Below are 14,679 nucleotides of genomic sequence, written 5' to 3'. Positions count from 1 at the left end.
CTGCAAATTAGAATGCTATTTGTCCCAATAGAGAATAAATTCCTCTACAAAGGTCACTAAAATCTAAGATGTACATAAACTATATAAAAGTCCAAAAAAGTGTAGGATGGAAAATGTAAAGCAGTTGGTCACAGACGCCAAACTGAACGTGTTCTGCTTATTAATAATATTATTTTGTATATACGTGAGAGTATATTTATATGTGTGTAACATTTATAAATGGTTCAATAAAGTAATTATTTGTTTTTCATGCCAGCTTCTATGAATGTTGAGTATGACTCTTAATATTTGGAGTAAGTGCTCAGCCACACAAAATAGATGATTAATGTCTTCACTCTGTTTGGTGTTTAAGCACAAGACACTTATGTTCAGAGGGACATTTGTCTTCAACAAATGAGGAGCTAGAGCCATTGAGATGCCGTCACAATGCCGAGCTCCCTTTTCATTCAAGGGCCATGTGTGTTGCAGGAGGCCTGAATTATCTGCTGCACTCCCATCAACCCCGCTTCAACTCTCCACCCTGTTCCACACAAGCGCCAATACAAAGCACTTCACGCCAGGAGGTTGGCCCGTTACTCCGGGGGTCACGGATCTGCAGTGGGACCACTGCTGCAGGGTCATTCAACTCTTCCACCCCTCGACTCCTTCTTGTCACCCTCGTCACCACCTCTCGCCAAAAAACACAAATATATAGCGGCTTTCCATTGTAGGCTGCTGTCTTCATGCCCTTCAAAAGCTTTGTTAACGCTCCCGATTCTACACTGATCCCTTTACTGGGGGTGAAGGGAGTGCTAATGCGGGATACGTGCCAGTGACATATGGCGAGATGTTAACACATTATTAATACAAAGTTAACAAAATTATTTTCGTGAGTGAGTCATAAATAGATTTAAGATTTAAAAATGTATTTACTCTATTAAGGCACAATTAAAAATGAATGAATGTCATTGCATAAGATTACAAAAAAATCAAAGCAAGTCACATTTCATTTACATAATGTTAATGCAAGAACATTTTGTAAGCACAATTATTTTTATATCTCAACAAATGACTTTTGTTAAATTACAAAACAATGTCTACACGGTTCAAAAATAAGACCATAACTAATCTTGTTGTCAAACCCGTAAAGGAATGTACAGTATATGTGCTAAATTACATCTGTGGTTAGTCTGCAAGGATGTATGTGTGTGAACAAATAAAACCGATTTCATACATCCACTTGGTTTAAAATTATGAGCAAAGTTAAAAGAAATTAATGTTTTTATACGTCAACGATGCATTAAATTGATCAAAAGTGGCAGTAAAAAAATATAATCACGGCATCCTCAAAAACATACAGCTGCACAACTGCTATATCAGCAAATCAGCATATTATAATGATTTCTGAAAGATCATGTGACCATAAAGACTGGGGTAATGATGCAGAAAATTCAGCCATTACAGAAATACATTTCATTTTTTAAAAACAATAAAATAGAAAATAAAGTTATAGAAGTTATTTTAAGCTATTCTAATATTTATATATATGTGTGTGTGTGTGTGTGTGTGTGTGTGTGTGTGTGTGTGTGTGTGTGTCTGTATGTATATTAGATTAGATGTACTTCATTGATCACAGTGGGAAAATTAGGAATTTGAAAAAAAAATTGGGAACTCAAAATACAATGTTACAAGTAACATTGGTCAGTTATGTACTTAGCAGTCATTATACAAATATACAAGCAGTCAATATACAAATATACATTAATACACCAGAATCAGGAATTCCAGAAAACAAATTAAAACAAATAAATAAATACATTTTTAAATCCACAAAACCATGCACTGGAGTATAATTGTGAAATATATGCTGAGGTCATTTATGTACTAGTACATGAATATCGTCAGCATATATTTCACAAGTTCTCTTCTAAAGAAACGCAGTTTCTTTGATCCACCACCTAACTAATAGCATTCATTCACTTCCTTAATCTGGCATTAATAAGCTTATAAGTAGCAGGCAAAGCTTTAAATTAGTCAGTGCTTAGACACAGGGATGATACATGTAATGTGTGTTGGTGAAGAGACCCAATAAAGAGGATGGCACACATTCATATGCATGTGTTTGTGTGCTCAGCCTGATTGGAATGTTGTGCCGGAGGAAGAACAAAGGACTTCAGGAGGAACAAAGCACTTGAATCTATAGGAAGGAAGGCAAGTGGCAGGGTGGCAGTTTGAAGGGGGTGATGGGAAGAACACGGATGGTTGTAAGAAGTGTGGGAGATCTTACACACAATAAGCCCCCTGGTGCCATAGCCACTCTTACCCCCAGCTCCCTTTAACACGCACACACTCAAATCACACGTAGCCCCATTGGCTGCACGGTAAGGCTGCGACACCTGAGCTACCTGATGCTTTCCTGCATGACACACATCCGCACACACTAGCAAAACTTGCTAAACCAGAGACACGTGTCACACCAACAGGAACTTCTGTCACTTAGTTTACAGTTTACATCTCACTTTGACCTTAACTAGTGATCTCGCTGGGAGGCCTACACCAGTGTGGTCCCGGCTGGGAGAACATGTGCATTTGGGTATATAAAATCTCTCATGCATCTGTCAACCAGTGCAATGTTCCTCGCTGTTCTGAATGGAACGGAAAAACAACCACCTTCACGAAAAGACCATACAGCTGGTTGACGCAAGTTAGTTTAACTCCAACATATTACATACATTTAATGATAATAATATTTCAGACACTTTTCCAAAGTGTAATACTTGTAATGGTACTTTTAAGCAATTTTGCAATTCTGGAAAGAAGTACAGAGTTTGATTAATAAAATCAATAATGTCTTTATCTCTTGAAAAAAAAAAGGTATTTCAAATATACCCTTGTAAACTCAGATTGAAAAGAAAGGAATTAACATACATTTATAGATATGTCTAAGTAAAAGGAAAAGTTGTATTGCATTTTCAGGGCACTGATGAGCTTTTATTTTCATTTTAGTTTTAGTTCAAGCATAAGTGATTCAGCTGTGTTTTTCTTATTATTTTTAATTGGTCTGTGTGGTCTTATAATTTTATTTTATTTCACAAAGTTTTAGGTTACTCAGTTTTATGTCATGTTTGATGTGACCCAAGAAAATAAGGAATTTGTCTTGTGAAGGCCTTATATGTGAATATATATATATGTGTGTGTGTGTGTGTGTGTGTGTGTGTGTGTGTGTGTGTGTGTGTGTGTGTGTGTGTGTGTGTGTGATGTTATGTATTTTGTCTAAAACCCAATACAAATCTTAAAAATAAAATATTACCAAGAAATCCTAAGAAGCTGTTCATTCCTTTATTAATTTCTCTGACATGTAGCAACATCTGCAGATGCGCTAAACAAGTATCTGCAGGAAATGTTTTGGATTCAAACAATGATGAGCGACTCTTAATTTAACAAGCATTCAAACAATAATAGCCGTAGGAAAGGACATTATATGATAGAACAGATGGGCCGCTAACATCAATACAATGCTTTCGATTATACTGAAGTGTGTGTAACCTAAATTTATATAACGTTTGAGTTACTAGCATCACCAAGTAGAACTGCAACAATAATAGCTATGTTCGGAGTGTCATGCTAGCATACTACTCTTACTATTTCTGCAATTTAGCATGCATCCTATGCACACCATGCAGATTATCAATACGCATAGAGTACTGTATCCCACAGTGCACTGCACATGACTTGACTTTACATTTCCTTTGTAACAACTTAACTGGAAGTAACAGTAACTGCAATCTTTGTTCTCACTTATTGTTTGAGCATACTTGATACATTTTTAAACTAAAATAAATGCTTCACTTACTCCCGTATATAGTGGACACTGCGCACTATTTAGCAAGCTAGTATTCATTCTGAACAATAGAATGTTTTCAAACAGCTTCCCCATCTGTCATTGGTTGAATGCACCTACCCCAAACTCACACCATTAGCATGTGCTATGTTAGGCTGCTAGGGATCAAGGGGTCAAGGTTTGACTGGTTAACATAGCCTCATTAGCCTCCGGTAGTAGATGTCGCCTACACCATGTGGCTTCAAAAATATCTTTCTCTTTTGACGGGCATCCACAAATGCCAGCGTATTCTGACAAAATACATATTTTGAATCCAATATATAGATTACAAGCTTTTATTATAGAATAACAGACTGATTTTTGTAGTGATTTTAAAATTTACAAATGATGCTTACTAGAAGGTTTAAAGTGGATTCAGAAAGCTTCGTTTGAATCAGGGAATGCCTTTCCTGAGGTGAATGTTTCTTGTTTGAATATTCTTTGCCTAAGACTCATTCACTCTATGAAGAAAAAAAGGAAATGTGCGAGAGGAACACAGACGCATGTACTCAAAGATAAGAATATTGTTTTAAAGAAAAGATCACACAGATAAAAACTCATTGCTCAATATGTTGTGAAATCAAGTGTAAGAAGGCCTAAACTCATTTAGGTTTGTGAAGAAAACTGTTGCTATGTCCTTTAATTTAGCCATAGCCTTTTATTTAAGTGCAGCATAACATTTTATTATTATTATTATTTTTTTTTTTTAGATTATATCTTGACAAGGGGAATCTGTTCACTGAAAGCCACGTTTGGAGTTATTAATGCAGTGCATATTGGCAAATATCGCCCTCCTCTGGGCAACACACTATCTGCATAACACAAACAGTAGTGGATTTACATTTTCGATGAAAATTCTGGATAATTAATTAATAAATAATTACATTATAAAGAATAATAAAATAAATGAATATTTTCCAAGACAAAATGCAGACAACCTTCCTGACTTCTCAACACGGAAAGTAGTGTCAAAGAATGCAATTATTTTAATTGTTTGTTTCACAGCACACGGACGGATTTATAGCTCCCCTCTCAGTGAGAATTATATATCTCTGTTATGATATTTACACTTAAATAATGTGTTTTAATAGATCCTTAAGGACTTCACGGGTGTATAAGTCGCCGTGTTTTTAGTCAACATATTTATTTTTAAAAACTCGAATGCTACAAACTCAAACCACAAAATTAACCACCGGCACAACCACGTGACCATCTTCTACTGGAAACGCTTGTTTGTAATGTCACAATCCGGCAGTTCACTCTGCTCGAGCTGACACGACACTGTCCAGAGGTGAATCAGGTATGTCCTCCGAGTCTCTCTCTCTCTCTGTCAAATTAATCTTTGTCCTCATGTATGTATCACTCTGCCTGCAGTTGTTGTATGCACATACAGTTTAAAATGTTATCTTTTTATCTGCCTGCCCGTGTCAGTTAGCTGTAACAGGTGCTGCCAGGATCTGTTTATGTACTTTGTTATGATAGTATAGTCACGTCTGCCTCTAGTACAGTGCATTCTCATCTTTTAAAATGTAATAAACGTACTTCCAGTCAGAAACAGATATATGGTCACATTTAATTGTATCAGTATTATTAATTAACACATTCTAAATAAATTATTTTGGCCATCATATATTATTATACTGGACAAAATAGCCCTTAATGAGGTTCAGTGACATGATTTTGATGTCATTATGTAAATAATTAAGTTATAATTAATCAAATATAATGGATATTTTGTTCAAAGGCAATATGAATAGGAGGAATGACCTGAATATGTGCTGAATTACATGGTAACCGTTTATTTAACTCTATTGCATCCTGTAATGCTAATTTTTTTTGGTCTTGATTGTTTAAAGGAATTTTTTTTATTTATTTTAAGTCTAGATAGTGCCTCTATGTTTAACAATTTGCAACACCCACGTGTGCAAACAGTGCTTGCTCTGTCTGAGCATTAGGGTTGCATGTACTCTGTCATCTTTGGCCTTCACACAAGCTCATCATGAGTTATCGTGAAATCAGGCTCGTCCTGGTTGACTGCTTTCTGTTAGATATGTCAGAATGATTCCTGCAATTCTCAACTCTAACATAAACTATTGTATATATTGATTCCTCTCTGTTTGGCCAAGTTGTGTAATTTTTCATTTCATACAGCTATTTTACCGTAAATGTAGTCTGTTTGTTCTGGCGCTGTGTTGGTTTAACCTTGATTTTAAAGGGGGAATTCTCAGTGGGAGATTACATTTGCACTTCTGTGGTTCTTGCTTTTAGTCATTATTCCCAATCAGTCCAGGTACAGTATGTCAGTATAATATGTGACCCTCTTACCATAGCCCACTGGCCCTCATACTGTATATGCATAACAATAAAACTATTACTGGTAAAGTTCCACTCACTTAATGAGCTCAAATGATCAGGATTTTATTGTGTTGAGTGATTTAAAAATAAGAAAGAAAAGTAAAGAAAAATATGTTCATGGACTTTGGTAAGGTAAAACATTAAAAGGTGCCATGACTTGCAGACATGACTTGATCCTAACGGTTTTTGTGTTGAAACATCACATAGTGATAATGAAGTGTTGTAATGTTTGATAAGTTGTACCTGACTGAATCACTGAATTAGTGTATGTAGACTTCATTTAGGTTTATTTACTTTTATACATTAAAAATATTGGATATTTTATGCACATATACATATATATATATATATATATATATATATATATATATATATATATACATACATACACACATATATGTATATACTTATACACACACACATATGTATATACTTCTACACACACACATATGTATATACTTCTACACACACACATACATATATTAGTATTTGTAAAATTGAATAAATTATTGGTGTAAACATTATTTATTTCATAAATACTTAAAAATACAATTCTTAATAGTACTGAAATGTTTAGAGAGTAAAGTCTTATCCTGTTGCAGTGCTGAAATGTTTACAAAAGGTGTTCACTTTATACTGATTTATAGATGGGGAATAAAGCCATCAATAAGCCAGTGAGCAACTTTATAAACCAGCTTCTGTATGCATTCCAGTCAATTTTTTATTTATTTTTTATTATTTTTTTGTGTGTGTGTGTGAAATCTTTTCATAATTTGAATCAATAGATTTTTCAAACATTATAAAACCTTTTCTTTTTAAAGGGAGGGCATTTGATATTACAATGCTGTGGATGAGATGGGAGCTGCTGCTAATGGCCAGCATATGCTGGCAGAGGGGCCACACAGATAATCATGAGGCTACGAAGAGTCTTGGTCATGTGACTGTGGTAGTTGTGGGTGGAACAGGTGACTTGGCCAGGAAGTACCTGTGGCAAGGCTTTTTCCAGCTCTATGCTGACCAGGTAGGCAAAGGACACACCTTCTCATTTTACGGTGGGGCCCTTACACCGCCCGAGAAGGGGACGCCACTGCTGTTTGGGATCTTGAAGGAGCTGGCTTGCCCTCCGGAGCTCTCTGTGGAGCGTTGTGCTTTGGTCAAAGACCAGTTCGTGCATCTGTCCAAGTATCACCAGCTGAAGACTACTGAGGACTACGAGAAACTCAACCAGCAGATCAAACAGCAGCTAGGACAGGAGGGTATGGTCGAAGCAGGGAGGCTTTTCTACCTGTCTGTTCCAGCTTTTGCATATGCAGACATTGCAGAGAAGATCAACAACACCTGCCGTCCCCCATCTGACGCATGGCTCAGGGTGGTACTGGAGAAGCCATTTGGTCATGACTTTTATAGTGCTCAGGCCCTTGACAAAAAATTGTCAGGCCAGCTGAAAGAAGAGGAGATGTACAGGATTGACCACTATTTAGGGAAGCAGGTACAATGTTATTTTATTAACATAAACTTTTGTTCCAGCGTCAACAAGATTTTATGTTTTTTTGAAGGAAGTGCTCACCAAAGCTCAATTTATTCAATCAAAATACATAAATAAACAGTAATATAGTGAAACTTTTTTGATCAATTTTTGATGAATGAAGAGTGCAAAAGAACAATTTACTTGAAATAAAAATATTTTGTAACATATCATTGTTTATCCTTTATGATTTAAGTATTGATTTCTTTTAAAGAAGAAAAATCTTACTAACCCCAAACTCTTGAATGGTAGTGTACTTTCACATTAATAACTGGATCTACATGAGCTTTAAAAAAAATCCCAAAGGTTGTCTCTTTTTTCCATTCCAAAGGTTGTCTCTAAAATTCTGCCATTTAGGAAAGAGAATAAGAAACTTCTAGACCCTATCTGGAACAAGCATCATATTGAAAGAATAGAAATTGTATTGAAGGAAACCCTGGATGCCAAAGGTACTTTTTTTTAAATTATTATTATAATTGCAAGTTCACAAAGTTATCAAAAAGTTCCTCAATCCATTTATCTTTTCAGTGATTACTATAGCACTTATTATATATCATTAATATATAATAAGTGCTCAATACCACGACTTAGGTGCCCTTGAGCAAGGCATCGAACCCCCAACTGCTCCCCGGGCGCCGCAGCATAAATGGCTGCCCACTGCTCCGGGTGTGTGCTCACAGTGTGTGTGTGTTCACTGCTCTGTGTGTGTGCATTTCGGATGGGTTAAATGCAGAGCACAAATTCTGAGTATGGGTCACCATACTTGGCTGAATGTCACTTCACTTCACTTCACTTCACTTCATTTGTTTTCAGGGCGGATTCAATTCTATGATCAATATGGCGTCATCAGAGATGTGATCCAGAACCACCTCACAGAGGTCATGACCCTTATGTTGATGAACCTTCCTGCAAACCTATCCAACAGCAAGGAGATACTACAAAACAAGCTTCATTTCTTGGCTTCCCTTCAACACATAGATCACAGTAATGCCGTAGTAGGTCAGTACCAAGCTTACAATGGAGAGGTTCAGGAAGAGCTAAATAAAACAAAGGACTACTTCAGCTTGACCCCCACATTTGCTGGTGAGTGGAAGAGCTTTGTAGCTACATCATTCAGTATGTTTACATGCACACAAGAAAAACACTTATAGCGGGAAAGCTGTTTAATGTGCAAAGATGGCATTCATATTTACCTATGCACTCAAAAACCTGTTAGGATGCCTTTTAAGCATTTACTTGACCAATTGAATCTCTTAACCCATTTAAAGGTGAAAGAAAAATGGTTTTCACATTTACATAATCTTTCAGAATGCTGCTTTCTGTGAAAATCCTGGAATAAACGGTTTTCCTAAGTGCATGTAAACATTGATTCATAGCAGTGTGACTGGAAAATCACTCTAGCCATGCTTGCGTTGACTATAATTGTTTTTACAGGTGTGGTCGTTCATGTCGACAATGCACAATACGAGGGTATCCCCATATTTATGACCTCAGGCAAAGCACTTGATGAACGGGTTTCTTATGCACGTGTACTTTTCAAAAGCAATGTATTTTGTGTCCAGGATCCCGACAATGTTCGGTGCAAATCCAAACAGATCATATTTTATATGGGTCATGGTACCCTTCAGTACCCTGCGATTCTTTTGAGCAAGAACCTGTTCAAGCCCGAACTGGTGAGCAGCGGTGACTGGAAAGAGGTCACCGAATACAAAGACGTGAATGTGCTGGGTTTACCACTCAGTGACTATTATATTCAGTCACCGGTTACACCCAGAGAGGCTTATTGTGAGCTGATCTCACACGTCTTCTTTGGACGCAAGGATAGCTTTATTAGTGCCGAAGGACTCCTTGCTTCCTGGGAGTTTTGGACTCCCCTCCTTGAAGGCCTGAGTCGGGTCTTTCCACGTGTGTATCCAGGTGGCGCAGCCAATGGTAACCTACTGAACTTTCAGCTGCAGGGCCATCAGGTCGCCTTTAGCCATGAAGCTGTGGTCAACGTCATCAACACTGGTGCTGAGGACAACTTCCAAGTGATGCAAGGGAAGTACCGTAGCTCTGAAATGATATCTGCCTGGGCACAGGAACTGGTGGATCGCTTGGCTTCTGATCTTCTCTTGGCTGCTGAGGAGGCCATTCGTGAACAAGGTCAGTTTCACCTGGCATTGTCTGGTGGCTCCAGCCCGGTGGCACTGCTCCGTGCACTGGCCCTGAACCTCTACACCTTTCCGTGGCGCAACACTCACATATGGCAAGTGGACGAGCGCTGTGTGCCACATACAGAATCAGGCTCCAACTTCCGGTTTATTCACGATCTCCTGCTTCAGCATATCCGCATACCCTACTTTAACATCCACCCCATGCCTGTGCATCTGACCCAACGGTTATGTGTGGAAGAGGATGGCGGTCCAGCATTTTATGAGAAGGAAATCAAGAAACATGTTAATGGCTCCAGCTTTCACTACATCCTGCTTGGCGTAGGCCAGGATGGCCACACTGCCTCACTATTCCAGGACACCAGTTTTGAAAACGACGAGGAACATTTGGTAATTCTGACAGAAAGCCCCATTAAACCTCACCAGAGAATGAGTCTTACATTCACAGCCATCAATAGGGCTCGAAGGGTAGGTGTTTTAATTATGGGCAAGAGCAAGCATGAACTTGTCAGTCAACTTAGCCGAATTAAGGGTGAATCATCCAAGTATCCCATCACCAAAGTACAGCCGAAGAGCGGTAGTCTTATGTGGTACATTGACTATGATGCATTGCTAGGATAAATGTCCTAAAGACCAGCACAAATCCGTCAGTGAAGCCACCCACCAGGGCTTATACTGTAGCTCAAATTGAATGCTGTATTGGGAATGATTGAGGAGTATAAATTGAAGTTTAATGTTCACACCAATTGAGGTGTGATGTGTGTTAATTTAGTTAATTTAATGCTGTGATAAGGACTTTGCAATTTGATTGTGTTATGGAATGATTGCATTATAAATGACTTAAAATCTCAGGAACTCTCTCAGTTTACAATAACTTTTTTCCAAGTAATCAATCTTATAATATTGCTGGAATCATTATTTTACAAGATCCAACAGTTTAGAAAGCAATTATGAAGATATGAACAATTTAATTCTTTATTAAGCACTTTTTCTTTTTACTTTTTTGTGACCAAGCAGATAAAATCAGATATAACGTGTATCTGAATGTTCTGTAATTTGACTTTTTTATTTTTTTACATAGCTACAATTACTCATCAGACAGTATCATATCCAGTGTTTTTAGGACGGAACAAGTATTCATGTACTGTTTCAAATTTAGACGGATTTCAGTTTCTATTGTTGGCCTTAGTTGATAAAACCATTCCAATACTACATTGTTGACAATGTATTAGTGTCAAAGATTGTTTTCATACCTCAGAAAACAAAGGTTCATTATGTGTAGAGCAGTTGAAAAGGCACAACACCTTACAATGGTTTTATATCTAAAGGTGAATACCTTAGTAAAGCCTCTTTAAACAGTGTTTTTTTGTTTTTTCTAAGAAGGGCATGTTAGTCAGCATTGCATGCTTAATGAAACAAGGCAGGAGTTGTTTATAGAAAGCTGGACAGCATTGTCTGATTTATAACCACCGATTTAACATTTTATAGTGAAGCAGAACAACATTACATTCCAAAGGGATCTAATCATCTAATGTGAAAATTTTAATAAAACATTAAAATAAATGCACACACATTGAAGTCCTTATGTGTATTTACATAATTATAAGTAGATTCCTATGTTCCTAAGGTCATACAGACATCATACAGATCATATTGTGTATTTCAGTGAAGTTTGTGTCTTGTTGACTGTATTAACATATTTGAATCGATAAAGTGCCTTGCTTTTCCATTCCTTGTTTTAAAGAAATTTTGTTACCATATTCAGCTGTATTACGTTATCACGTACATCATTTCACATTTTGCAGTGGTTTTACAACACAGCAATAAAGTATATTATTGAAATCATCTGTATTCTATTTTTTTCTCTTTTAAAATGTCCTTGATTCAGAAAATTCCAAATAGAACCCAGACGTGTGGACTATAAACACAATGTTTAAGTTTAAAAAAAAAAAATATATATATATATATATATATATATATAGCATTCTGTGTATCTTTCTCCTCCCTTGTATGCTAGTATTATTGAAAATGTGTATCATTAAGTAGAATCTATCTTAACCTGTGCCTCACAATTGTCTGAAAACCACTGAAACCATGTAAATAATAGATACACCTGTATCGAGTGTCACTGCAGCAGTGGCTCATTTCAATCCCAGAGGCACATATCTCGTAACCAATGAGGAAATAGTCTGTGAATGAGGCAAAGACCTCCTCTGACCAGAAAGAAAGCTGGATAGAGACACAATGGTTATTTCTTCCTTATATATATTCTACTACACTTAATACTCTGGAATGGAACTGACCAAAATACAAGCCTTATCATCTTACCTGTTGAAAGTATGCAGGCCCAAGAGACAACCAAAGAAAAGATATACAATTCAGTGGTGGTCTTCGCCTACGAAACATTTAATATAAATAACTTCTATATATATATATATAAAACCAATTTTTTGCACATAAAATCATAATACCATATTTCACACTTACACACTGAGGAGCCGACAGAGTGAAAATGACTGTACAAAGTCCCTGTATAAATGCAAACAGCCCAAATGAGTGAAAAGCTACCCTGATGCTCTTGGGAACTGGGTCAGTGAGTGTAAGTGCTACAGCCAAACCTTCAAATGGGTAAGAAGGGTTGATAATTAGTATTTTAAATTAGAAAGTAGAAAAACGTGCAAAAAAAAACAATTTCTAAATATCAAAATCAGATTACCTGTTGCTATAAAAGAGAACACAATGAAGGCTATAAGATTGTTCAATAGTGGCTTTTCACAATAGCGAGAAGATTTTGGCCTGTGGAAACATTACTGATTAAATATTAGGCATATCACATCAAATGATAACACATATGTGCATATGAATGTATTTATGTTATGCTTAAAGAGATCAGCTTTTTTTTTTTTTTGAAACATTATAGGTCACTTACCTCGACAAAACATAAAACTGTGGTGCCAGGAAAAGCACCGCAAAGATGAAAAGAACAATCTGACTGCCAAAGAGAAACATTTTTAACATTTTTATGTTAAATATGTACGCACACACACACACACACACACACACACCTTACAATTTTAACCTTTGATCTCTTGGAAGCCATCTGCTGGTCTGAAAAGCTGCATGAACTAAGAAGTGGTGAAGCATCGTGCGGTTTCTATCGGTTCAGATGATTCTATATATAGTAAAATACACTTTCATTAGCAAGATGTACAGCTATAATGAGAGATAATTATTTATGCATATTACTGAAACATTTTAAGTATTTACATAATGAGGTAAGCCTGAGGGAAGAAAATTCATAGAATTACAGGACTTACCAGAAAGGTGTCAGGGCCAGTCGGAATAGCAGGTTTGTAGCTCGGGAGGAGAAGCAACAAGCAAGATCATCGGTTGGGTAATACCAAATTACACCCTCTAGTGGTTAGTCTCAGTATAGATTTAGATATTTTAATTACTTTTTCACTAACATATTATTGTACTGTAATTAAAAACCTTTTTTTTTTTTCGAGAAAATAATTTATTTTAGTCATTTTGACTTTGGTCAGTTCATCACAGAAGACTACATTTTATGGTGACTTATATTTATTGTGATCCTTCACTGCCCACATTCACACCGGGTAAATGATGAACCGGAAGAGAACTAATCCACCTCAATGCAGCCTCGAGACAACTTCTGAAGCACCTCAGAGGAGAGGGTCAAGAAAAGTTTCCTGCCTGTTTGGGAGTTAAAGTAATTATCATTTTCACAGCATTTTGAAAGAAAATAATATGTCTGTCTTTTTAGAAAATAGAAAAAGAGAGGAAAAAACATACAACAGATGTTCTTTTAAGCCATCGCCACGTTGTTAATGAAAGATAAGGAGAGGACCTCAAACCTACTGGGCATCTCTGACATCTCTTTAAGTTCCCCAATCCCCACAGAACACATACACAAGAAGTGTGTAAAAGCCATGTTCCACCTCAGAGAACAATCCCACTGAACAAGCCTCTAAAAGAAGCCAGAAGTCAAAGAGCTTTATAGCCAAGTATGTTTGCTCTTAAGGAATTTGTTTTAGTGTCACAAGCTTCCAGTACACAGAGACAACAACACACAGATAATAAAAATAATATGTGAATAAAATACACATGCATAAATATAAACCATAAAAAAATAATAAATTGTATGTACAGGTGTGCTATAGATAGAATAGGAATATAATAAAAAAAAATAGTTGTAGGGATGTTCTAGGATTTAGGGTGATAAGTATAAGGTTATTGCACAATGGAATAACATTAACGGTTCATGAGGTAGATTGCCTGGGGGAAGAAACTGTTTTTGTGCCTGGCTGTCCTGGTATTCGGTGCTCTGTAACGCCAACCAGATGGCAAAAGTTCCAAAAGGAGCTAGGATGTGAGGGATCCAGAGTGATTTTCTGAGCCCTTTCACTCACTCTGGATGAATCTTGGAGGGTGGGCAGGGGAGCATACTCCTTTCAGCAGTCCGAACCGTTCTCTGTAGCCTTCTGATGTCTGATTATATAACTATTGTTTCCTAGGGATCACTCCTGCCCCATATTACTACACACGGACCTGTGAAATACGACACACCACATCTTGTTCTCTCATTTCCACACATAAACCTTTAAATTCCAGCTTCTAGGTTCAAAAGCTTCTGAAACGCTTCAGGATCAACAGGATCAAGTGTACCTGAAAACTACAGTGGTTAGATGGTGGCTCTTGGTGAATGTGTCATTCATTGCATTTCTCAGGGTTTTCAAATTTTATATATTAGGTATTTTACACACACA

General features: G+C 36.9%; 1 protein-coding gene across 1 annotated transcript; it reads left to right on the top strand.

Moving 5' to 3' along the window:
• Positions 1 to 5,045: 5,045 nt before the first annotated feature.
• Positions 5,046 to 11,377, top strand: LOC132151639 (GDH/6PGL endoplasmic bifunctional protein-like). Its single transcript, XM_059559895.1, has 5 exons — positions 5,046 to 5,159; positions 7,036 to 7,703; positions 8,071 to 8,188; positions 8,553 to 8,822; positions 9,174 to 11,377. Exons 2-5 carry the CDS (start codon positions 7,056 to 7,058, stop codon positions 10,511 to 10,513), a joined length of 2,376 nt encoding a protein of 791 aa, XP_059415878.1. The 5' UTR covers positions 5,046 to 5,159; positions 7,036 to 7,055; the 3' UTR covers positions 10,514 to 11,377.
• The last annotated feature ends 3,302 nt before the right edge of the window (positions 11,378 to 14,679 follow it).

Source organism: Carassius carassius, chromosome 10 (genome assembly GCF_963082965.1).
Source record: "Carassius carassius chromosome 10, fCarCar2.1, whole genome shotgun sequence".
Classification (NCBI taxonomy): Eukaryota; Metazoa; Chordata; class Actinopteri; order Cypriniformes; family Cyprinidae; genus Carassius; species Carassius carassius.
The sequence above is the reverse complement of the archived record's forward strand: the minus strand, read 5'-3'. Positions and strand labels throughout refer to the sequence as shown.